We start from the raw sequence: 11,317 nt of genomic DNA, 5'->3' as shown, positions 1-11,317 counted from the left end.
TGTGACATACGGAGCCAATTCACATATTTACATTTTCTATCAAAAAATATTCTAAAATTCCTATTACAATCTCTGCTGATTGAAAGCAGGTACAGAGAAAAAGTACTTTTATGGATTACTTTAAGTAAGAATTACTTATCTAGACCTTGATGTTTAAAATTTAATTTGGGGACAAAACTGCACTGTAAATATTTCAAAGGGCTGTATTTTTATTTTGGAATCTCTCTTTGGACTGTAAAGCTGTTGTAGCAGAGCAAACTTAAAGATTTACTACACCAGGATGTGAAACTGAATATTTATATATTGCCACGCAGGAAACAGTGTATGAGATGTTTCTTATCTGTTACTGTACATACCCAGTAAGAAGGATGTAGGTTCTCTGAAGTCTGTCAAACTCTACTTCAGACACTGTTGCTTTTGTCTGAAATAAAATGACTAAAATAAAATGTCAGAGGACTTGTGATCGAAGCAGCCGCTTTGGTTGCAATTTTAATATAATTCATATTTTTCTAACACATCAAACTTTATGCATCATTAACATTTGAAAAGGCAAAATGATAAAGGCTCTAAAACTAAACTGCAGCAAACTGATATCAAGGATTAAAAATAAATGTACTCTGAGGATGCAAAGTGCTTTTATAAAATTTTACATTAGAGCAAATCTGAACCTCTACAGAACTCTGCAGCCAGCTTGGTGATCTAGCCATTTATTAAGTGTATCAAGTGCATGATCAGATGCATTTGTAAAGCTGGCACATGTGAGCCTACGTGCATTTTCATATTTAGTGAGTTGAATCATAAGAGTGAATTTATCTCCACATTTAAAGGGGGGGTATTTTCTTATAGTTTCTCCATGTTTTTGTTGTTTTTGTTGTGGTTTCCAGAACGCTGATATAGAAAACACAAAACAATTAAAATTCAAATATTAAAAAATTCAATTATGTCCTGATGATGGCGCCAAATTAAAAGTCATTACAATTCATCCTGAGGAGAATCCATCCAACAGTTGTCAAGTTATTTCTCCCAAAACTACAGATGTCAATCTCAAGTCATTGGCCACTAGCAAGGCCATTAAAAAAGGTGATCAGGAGTGTAATAACAGCACTCTTACTATTAGTTCTGCTGCTTTTGAATAACCTAGATTCAGACTGAATTTTGAATATCATCACTTGCTTCCTGTAAGACATCATGTTTAGGGGCAGTTCTGATTGGCTGGTTTGAAAAACTATTTTATTAGGTACCAACAGTGTGGAGTTTTTAAAAAAAAAAAACCTCACTGCAGAACCAATCCAAAGTCTTTATGGTGGTGACATGTGAAAGTCATGTGCTTGTACCATATAACATTTTTAATGTTTTGTTACAAAGGGTACAAAGGGTGTACATTTCTGCCACTGTCCAAGAAACTATTTTGCATTTATAAATCCTCAGACGACTGGTAAGTGGTGAGATCTCCGATCGTCTGGAAGGTACATGACTTTCAAAGTGCTACAGTAACTTGTCAGAAATGGACAATTCTGCTTTTGTAGAATACCCCTCCTTTAAAACTTGCAGTTATAAATACACTGAGTGTTTGATTGAGTGTGTGTGGATGCTTTGTCTCTAATTGTGCAACTGACTGACTGACTGACTGACTGACTGGAGCCTACTATGGTGAAGGGGTGGTGGTATGAATAGGACCATTCCAGCTATAGACTGAATCATCATCATCACCTGGGGCCCACGGCGTGAAGGTGCGGCCCACAGGCAGTTCGCAGGAGTCAGGGTACAGAAGATACCCAGAGAACGTGCTGCTGCTCTCCTTGTCGGTGTACATGCCGTTGGTGGTGTGGTCCTTCACCTGCAGCCACACCTTATCTCCCACGTTGAGGTGGAGGACTACAGTCTGGCTGGTGGTGGACTGGTCACTTGCTTCTGTTGATTTGACTACAGGGTAGAAGTTGCGGAACAGGCCGACCTTAAGAGTCTTATCGGCAACCGCCAGGTGGAAGGAGAACACGTATGTGCCATTGACAGGGGCTGTGTAAATGCCACTGGATGGGTTGAAGTGCCCCTGTTGGTTGGTAAAGATGTGTAGGAAAGGAACAGGCATGTTTTCCATCGGAAATGACTGGTTGATACATGCAGAGAATGCCGATTGGATTGCTGGGGTGCAGGGCCCAGGCTGACCTGTGAGACCCATGTTACCCATATTGCCTTTCAGCCCCATGGGGCCCTGTATGCCCATGGGACCAGTGTCACCTTTATTCCCCTTAGCACCCTTTTCCCCTGGTTGCCCATCATTGCCGTCTGCCCCATCTGTGCACTCACACACCCCCTGCTCACCTTGATCACCCTTCTGGCCATTCAGTCCCGGGTCACCTGTTCTACCCAGGTCACCCTTATCACCCTTAAAACCTTTGGGTCCCATAGGTCCCTCGACACCAGGCAGGCCCCGGGCTCCGGCTGGTCCTGGGGTGCCTTGTAGACCCGGTGGACCCTGTACACTATCGCAGGAGGCAGGGCAAGTGCCAGTTTCTCCCTGGGGGCCCTGTGGACCTTCAGGGCCTACCAGTCCTCTGTCCCCCTTTTCCCCTGGAAAACACACATCAAGAATATGTGTATTACATTTTGACATGAAGTCAAATGGTGAAGCATCTTAACGTCTAAACGTCTCTTATCTAAATTACCAAACTTGCAAATATTACTTTCTTTGCAAGGATCCATTGTTCATTGTTCTTTATTTTCTGTGTGGAGAATTCTGGAGGATGCAATTCATGAGGCATCTGCCCAGACTGCATTTGTTTCTGTAGAATATTGTTGTGAGCAACACAAGCAGTCATTTCAGCAAATACTCCTAAACAACATAAAATATGTTTACATTAAAGGAACAAAGCCCTGTTGTGGTCGTAGGAATTATGACCTAAAGAAAGACATTGTGTCAAGTCAAACAGCCACAAAGTTCACAAAGGCAGGAGACCTGAGCAAATGGATGGGTCAACAAAATGTGAGACTGACCATGATCACCATTTGGTTCCCATTCCCAACAGTAAGACTAAGCCTAAAGTAATTTTGTGCACAAACCTAACTTGTGGTGTTAGTTTTATTTGTGCAATGATGTTTTGGAAGGCATGGCTGGGTGAACCGAACATTGGTCTTAGACTGATACAGGAGACCATCGCTTGGTTCCTGTTCTTACCAATAATCAACATTCTTTCAACCATGATCAAAGTTGTTCCCTAAACTTAACCAAGTAGTTATTATTGTAGTTTCATTTAAAGTCCTCTGACTAGGGTTGGGTACCAAACATGTGGCAGGACGTCCAACAAACTAAACAAACTAAACACCGTTTAAAGTATCACTTTGATAGATTCACATTTTTGCTGAGTAAGAGTTTTGTGCAAAAGACATTAAGGCCTGTCTGAGAACAAAGAAGCTGGCTGGCCTCACATGGATCATTCATCCCTTCAAATGTTTGAACTGTGTATATGATATGTTAGTTAGCTGTGGTTTAAATGCATTTATAGCAGCTTTAGTAGTTTATTATTATTTGTTGCAATGATTAGGTTTCAGCAATATTATTTTGTAGTGTCACTGGTAGGTTTACAAAATAACTGTTGAAAGTTTACTTTGTTAGACTGTTAATTAAATTAGGAATTATGATGTCCACATTAATACCCTTTGTTATCTATTTTCTTCTGTTAACAGACAAACCATTTAAAACTATATTACAATTTAAGATTGGACTGAAACTCTGCCTGTGCTAATCTCTCCTAATAGACAAGCCATGTAGTTGATAACAAACCTGAAACCAGACTGGTTTAATAGAAATCAGTCTACCCTCAATTTAAATATTCTTCAATCTTAATATATTACCATGATTCATAATCTTTCCACAATGTGATTTGTGTGCCAAACCTCAACCACAGCAAGGTCAGATCACAAAATGGCATCCAAATAACAATAATGACCCTTTATATAGAGTGATCTTTTAGATATAGTCATCTCAGCAGACCTTTGAAGCCTAGCTCGCCCTTCATCCCAGTGAAACCGACAGTTCCAGGCTGCCCTTTCTCCCCCAGGTCTCCCTTTTGACCTGCAGACAAAGATAGAAATTATCATAAGAAAGATGAAAATCAGGATCAGGAGACTTTTGATGCAGATGCAGTAAATTCATGTTTTGAGTGAAAAGCATGGTCAGATCCGTTGGCCTGTTTTGAAGCAGACATTTGCATTGCAATACATTTGCAATTGGGAGTTTTGATTGCAACAATTAACAGAAATTCAACCAATCCTGATTAATTCTGCATGCAATTTTGTCCAATCAGTGCAACTTTTCCGCAAATTTGACCAATCACTGTAGTTTCCTTTGCAAAATGGGGAGCGATGTGTCACCAAATGTTTAACATTTAACCTCAGAACCAGAGACTTTTTGATAAAGTTACTTGTAACAGATTTTCTATTCTCACTGGAACAAGTCATCTTTGGTTTTTAATGATTTATACAAAAAATCAATTAAACTAGTTTTGCTTAAAAAATTCACAGTTTTTTTTAAAAAACCTGCTGTGAAGTCAGGTATTTCAATCCCAATAAATCCTAAAAAAGGCCTGTGAAATCCTGAAAGGACTGTATAATCACATAATGTTACTACACCAAGTTGCTTTTAAAAAGAAGTTCCACATAGTCTTCCTCATCCAGAAGAAGAAACTTCAGAGTTGTTGGACAGTGGGTTCTTTTTTCTTTTTGATGGATCTAGAATAGTAGTTTCTCCTGCTAAGATATTCCAGGACCTTTCTCTGTTGGATGTTCAGAGATGAAACTGATATCCAAATCATGTCATTGTAATCTTGTTTCCTGTCAATTGTAAGATATTTGTGATATTGAACACTCAAGATCAGTGCAGTGACAGAGGTCTCACCCTTCATCCCCTGAGGGCCAGTGAATCCTTGACGACCTTTGAAGCCTGTCATTCCTCTCATCCCAGGACTCCCAGGTGTACCTGATCAAAGATTACAGTCAATCTTCAAATGCAGCACTGTTTTTACCGAAGCTCAAAAAGGTAATTTAAAGCAATCTACACACCTGGAAGGCCCCGGTCTCCACGGTCTCCTTTGGGCCCTACGGTGCCCTTACAGTGCGAACAGAGGCAAAAAAAAGGAATCTGGTCGATAGGTGGTGGTACTGGTGCGTTCAACAGCATGTCACAGATTGTCGTATCGGGCATGGGGGGCATGTCCGGGTCGGTGGCCCCGAGCATCCGCATGTTGTTGGAGCCATCAGTCATGTTGCCACCAGGCGGCCATGGCAGTCCTGTGGGGGGCATAGGCAGGAGGCCGCTGCGGGAGGCAGGTGACCAGTTGTTTGTATTCTTAGATGACTGAGATGGCTCCGATGTCTTAGGCAACTCAGACTTCTCAGGCAACGCCCCCTTGCCTGAGGCTTGCAAGTGGTAGGTGTTGGGGTCCGCAGTGGAGCCGTCCTCTTCGTTGGAGTCTTCATTGGGTACAAGCATGGCTGAGCAAAGGGAGGAGAGAATGAGGAGACCCAGCAGCCTCGACAACATCTGGAGGAAGATAAGGATGATGGGAGCCCAAAGGAAAGGTAAGATACAAATCAGAGCAAGTCAGTTTGTTCAGGAATTCAAGAATAATTAAAAAAAAAAGCTTTCTATGGCCAAACAGACACTCCTCCCTAGAAATGTTTCTGACACAGACTGCAAGTGTCTGAAGAAGATAGTTGTTGAGTCTCATTGCACGGGACTGACAGCGTCGATCAATCAACTATCTTTCTTGGCTCTGATTGGTTGTTTTCGTTCAGGCCCGGTGGACTCTTGCTAATGACTAATGACTAGGAGGAACCTGATTTTTTTCATGCACTACTGTCAGGATATAAAAATAAGTAAATAATCAGCAAATATGGCAGTTATTTTTAGAAAAGTTACTTAAGGAAGTTTTAAGTGATAATGGGGTCTACATTTTCATCATATACACAAAGTCATGAACTTCTCTAAATGGACAGTGCATCTAAAGCTGCTCCCACAATGATCACATTTACATCCACACAATTAAACAGTATATTCCGTTTGGATATTTGTGATTAGGTCTATGCTGGCAATTTGTTAAATAAAGCAATCAAAGTATGCTCTTTTGTCTTTCTGTAAGGTTTATTCAGCATCTTAAGATGGACTCACAGCAACACTTATATACAGCCATACGTGAAGGCTCAAATGAGTGAAAAGTTAAAGAGGCAGTGTCTCTTTATCCCTGTTTGCGAGTCACTCTAACCCAGTTACATACAGTTGTAAGTTGCATCTCCTTAGTTTTTTGTGAAGTCTCAACATCCATAAAAAAAAATGAAAGTGCTGTATAGTCCAAAAGAATGCAGGTTTTTAACACAGTTTGCTTGTTTACTGTCAGCCCTCTGCGTTGTAAACAAACCAACTAGCCAATAGTTTGCAAGGCTCGAGTAGAGATACAGACATACAGAAGAAAAGTCCACATTTCTGGTCGGAAGGAAAAACTCACCTACTGTTAAACATTATGAAAAACTTTAATATCAACAAGTTTCTGGGTATATAACTGTTCTGTAAAAAATACACAGCCTGGTTGAACAAGAGACAGCCAGCACATCTTCCACTAATGTATTAAATATATCTATTAATGATCCAAACTGTACCTACTTTAGTCGTTGATAAGCGCAAGAAAAAAAATTTAATGATGAATGAGAAATAAGAATTTTGTCTAACTTTTTGAGAATTTTTAAAAACTTTGCATTTGTTTTCTGCTCTTTTACTTGAACAACCAGTTAAACCTGGATAAAAAAAATTAAAAAAAAAACTAAATTATATTCCAGCCAACCTGAACTGCTCCCAGACTTAAAAAGATTAAATCCTCTGAGGTGTTTTGGGACTCACCGCTCCGTCTGACTTGTGTAGCATCGTCTGGAGAAGAATTTGTGGACAGATGAGCAGGATCGAGGAGGCTTTGATCAATTTATAAACCTCGCCCAAAACAAAACATCTTTCAGGCTCCGTCTCACCTGCCGGTCCCACAGACAAAGGCTGAGGACGCCGGGGAGGGAGGGGAGGCTCGTCTTCATTGTCCTGCTGAAGAAGAACTGGGCCTTCTGCCTGCGAGGTGACCTCTTTCACCGTGAAACAGCAAAAATATATTCAGAGCAGAAAGAAGAGACGCCTCTTGTTTATCTCTCCATCGTTCTCCACCCTCCATTTTCTCTCATCTTTTCAGAAACAAACATTCCTACTTATTTATATTATATATATTAATATTTTCACAGTTCTTCTTCGTTCACCATCCTGTCTGCCTGGTGGAATTTGTTTAATTGGACCAGTTTCCATTGAAAAGTCAAAGATCTTTCTCCAAAATCTAATTTTCCTCTTTCAGAAGATTTCCAGTATTGTTTTCCTGCAATTTTGTTCTCGTCAGGGAGAAAAGCAGCAATTAAACCATCGAAGACAATAAAAGCAAACGCCACCAAATCCCAACCCAAACCAACAATGTGTTGTACTTCCTGTCTGTGGCTCTCCGCTCCAAGCCCCATTTGTCCTCCTGGAGACGCAAATCTTTAAATACACAGTTTATAAATAGTTTTATGTTGAAAAAGGTTCACATTTACATTTACAAAAAAGAGGAAATTGTGCATTTGCTGGGGACTATTTTCAGTAGTGGATGAATTCACATTTGGTGCTCTAGTGAGTATTAGGAGCAGCAGGACAGTGAATGTGGGGTTGAGTTCAAATCAGTCACTCCAGGATTTCACAGGTTTTTTTTTTAGGGGGATTGTTGCGGCCTAAAACGTCTAATTTCTCTGCAGCTTTTCTAAAAAAGTTTAGGAAGTTAACATTGCAAAAACCGATTTTTTTGTGTGTAGAATTTAATAAAAATCAAATGCAACTTGTTCCAGTGAGAATGAAATTGCTGTGTTTGGAGGGTCAATGTGGGTTGGTCTGCATCCTCACAACTATAGACAAAGGAGTGAGTTTGGTGACGTATGGCTCAACATTTTGCTGGAAACAATAGAAAAATAATTGGTGAAGTTTGTAAGGAACTGTACGCGACATTGTGTTTGTTCATGGTATTGGAACTAGGGGTGTCAGAAAATATAATAAAATGATATCCCCTCAAACGTGTGTGGAACCAGTAAAGTTTAGATGGATTTATATTATTAAAATGATACGTTTACTGTCATTTGTTTTTTTTACTGTTGCTGTCTGTGTATGTATGCTGTATTTTGCTCATAAAAACACATCCATAGACAGAAGGTGGACGGATCTGTTTTAATGAGAAACAAGACAGAAGTGCTAATAAATAAAATATTACTACATTTTTGAAGTAGTTGATGCAGCCATCTTGGATTTTGAGGTCGGGGTTGGTGAAAGGTTCTTCCGACATTACGAGGCGTTCCAGTTGAAATTTCTGACTTCCCAGTTCAAATGGAACGCATCAACAGATCAGGCTTTGATAGACACACAACACTAGTTAGTAGATACAATCATTGTTGGTTTGAGTCTGAACATGAGATTTATGACAAGACAAATACAGAATATCACCAGACACGTATCCTGTAACCAGATTAATGACATTCTGTCAGTGTTCAGATGGGATTTCAGTCAAGTTTAGATCTTCTGGTTCTTTACTTTAAAGACGTTCTACTTTTCATCATCTACATTTGAGACTCTTTTACTTCATACATATTTATCAGATGGTGTTTCAGCCTCCATACAAACAGCTCAGTTGGCACAAGAAACTGTTCAGCAGTACAGTAATGTAACACTGAAAGCTCTCCACAATGAGCAGCCTACTTTCATTTTTTAACACATTTAACAGGACAATGACTTCATTCTATAACAACACCTCATGGGATTATCTGGATATGTGATATTAATACTAATTACAAACATGAGAGAAAACAAATGGACAACACTTGTTGGCTGAAATTTAAAACTGATTCACATAAAACAAACCAGTGTAAAATGGTAGTTATCACCCAAATCTCCAGTCAAACATGACGTTTACAGTTTTGGCACAACTTAAACATCATCTATGATACTCAAGTACTTCTACTTAAGTAAAGCCCATTTCTTGCCGAAGTTAAAGATTTGAGGCCTCTCTTCTTCCCTCTCTTGACCTCCATCTCTCGATCTCCCTTTCCCTGTTCCTCCTTTCTTCTCTGCTTCTGTCTTTCCTTTGTCACTTTTGGTGTCGATGTGCGATAAGGAGCTCTGATTGCCAACAGAAGACTTGCTGCAGACAGCAACAGTTTAACTTCTGAGAAACTAAAGGTGGACTAAAAAGGAGACAAAACAGTGTAGTTGAATTCTAATTTGGGCAAGTTTCTCCTAAAAGCACTCATGGTTATTATTCAGGGCATCTGGTGGTGCTGCGATACAAGATACAACCGCAAAGTTTCTGGTTCGATATTTTTATAGTTATGTCTGATGTTTTTATGATGGCCAAATTAAATATGGATGAAATTGTTATGATTACCATATAATCTAAGTAGAGTGGAAACATTACTGCAGGAAGTTTGTGTAAAACAAGTGATTTGGATGAATTCTGAGCAGATTATTTCCTGTGAATATTGATCAGAGATGAGTTTTCCTGATATTTTTCTTCAATTCCTTGTTTGTATTATGTATTTATTTAAAAGATAATAATCGTACATAGTGAATAGGCATACTTTTTGAAAAATTCAGTGTTTTCTTCACAATGTTCTATTAGCTCTTTGGTTGTTTGAACTTTTCTGTTTATGAGAAACAGTGAATATAGGTTAAATAATAATCTACATCTTAAAAATAACAATTTCTTTTATTTAATTACTTTTGTTTTCTTCATAGACAGGGATCCTGCGGTTGGGAACCACTGGATTAGACTGTCAACAGAAAAATACTTGATCGTTTAATTTCATTCTCCTGTTCAAGTTTTATGAGCTATACTGCAACCAGCTAACTTTTTGCTTGATGAAAGTAAATTAATCTGGATCAGAATATTTATTTATTTAGAAGTTTTAAGATCATAAACACAAATTATCAAAGCATTTAAGCAGAAACATCGACTGCACATCACAAACTGTATCAGTCAAACTGACTAATCCTTCTACAACGGTTCATGAGAAGTGAAGGAAGCTGGTCCGAACACAAAGCAGCAGGCACCATGCCAGTTTTCGGACCACCAACACAAAAAGGCATGTTTGGGAAGACCGCGCCCTCCCTCGGCACTTTTCAACAGCAGAGTCGTCCCTGGAACCAGAGATGGATCCTTTATGCCCCGCTCCAGCTTTTATTCTAAAAAATCTAAACAGCAGAAGACACAAAGGTAAAATGAGCCAAGGGAACGAGGCTGAAGAACAAAAGAAGACAAGGAGATGAATAGTTAACCTTAATAAGTGTCCTGGTTTCCACAGCCGGTGGCGATCAGCGACACCCCGGAGGCCGGCCCGGATTTCACACCTTTACCTGTTCACAGTAAACAAGACCTGTATTCCTGTTATGAAGGGATTTGCTGTGTATTGAGGGCCGGTGGACTGCAGAAATACAAAATGTCATCAATGTCATGTTTTTTGCAGGTCATGTGACCACTGTGACGCATATTCGTAAACTCTAAAAAGAGCTTCACAGTTCTGCTTCGGACCATATCGTAACCATATTATCCTCTCTATCTTGTTGCTGCTGTTTACATTCCCCCAGATGCAAATTAAAAAGATGCACTGCAGATTGTTTTCCTGGCTGTATATGTGTATGTACATATGTATATAATTAACTGCATATATTGCCTTATTTATTTTATTTTTTTACATTATCCTTACCTAATTATTTGTTATGTTCTATGAGTCTTTATTTTTGTTGTGCAATCATGGTTGTATAATGACAAAATGTATATTTTTTTGTGTTTTTGTGCACTTTTCATCTCTACTTGTCTCTTGATATCTCTCTGATCTCAGAAGTTATTTGATGCCTCAGTCTTTAAACTGTGTGTATTTGTGTGTTATGTAATTCAGATTGATAAACAACATGTGTCAAGGTCCCCATGTATCACTTTGTAACAGTTAACAACTTGTTTTTCTTCACAATTTTTCTATTGACTGGTTGTCAGCCTCTGACCACTGAGCGCAAACAAACAAAATTTAAATTTAACAGCTTTGTCTTTCAAAAGAAATCAACCGAGGAGTCAGAATGAAAGTGTTTGCAATGTCTTTTTTCAATTCAATTCAATTTTATTTGTATAGCGCCAACAAAGACCTTGGAGACAGCAGCAAGGAAAAACTGCCTTTTAAGAGGCAGAAACCTAGGACAGACCCTGACTCTAGGTGGGAGAGAGAGAGA

At 39.2% G+C, this 11,317-nt stretch overlaps 1 protein-coding gene across 1 annotated transcript; it reads right to left on the bottom strand.

Annotated features, from left to right (window-relative positions):
* Positions 1–1,645: 1,645 nt before the first annotated feature.
* Positions 1,646–8,387, bottom strand: LOC118334399 (inner ear-specific collagen). Its single transcript, XM_035670301.1, has 7 exons — positions 8,319–8,387; positions 7,015–7,119; positions 6,890–6,916; positions 5,059–5,539; positions 4,895–4,975; positions 3,992–4,072; positions 1,646–2,571 (listed from the first exon to the last, which is right to left on the bottom strand). The coding sequence occupies exons 1-7, from the start codon at positions 8,385–8,387 to the stop codon at positions 1,646–1,648; spliced, it is 1,770 nt and encodes a 589-aa protein (XP_035526194.1).
* Between the last annotated feature and the right edge of the window lie 2,930 nt (positions 8,388–11,317).

The sequence above is a fragment of the Morone saxatilis genome, unplaced genomic scaffold (genome assembly GCF_004916995.1).
Source record: "Morone saxatilis isolate NCDOM2014 unplaced genomic scaffold, NCSU_SB_2.0 Contig23, whole genome shotgun sequence".
Lineage (NCBI taxonomy): Eukaryota > Metazoa > Chordata > Actinopteri > Moronidae > Morone > Morone saxatilis.
Note: the sequence above shows the minus strand (reverse complement) of the source record. Positions and strands in the feature narration are given on the sequence as shown.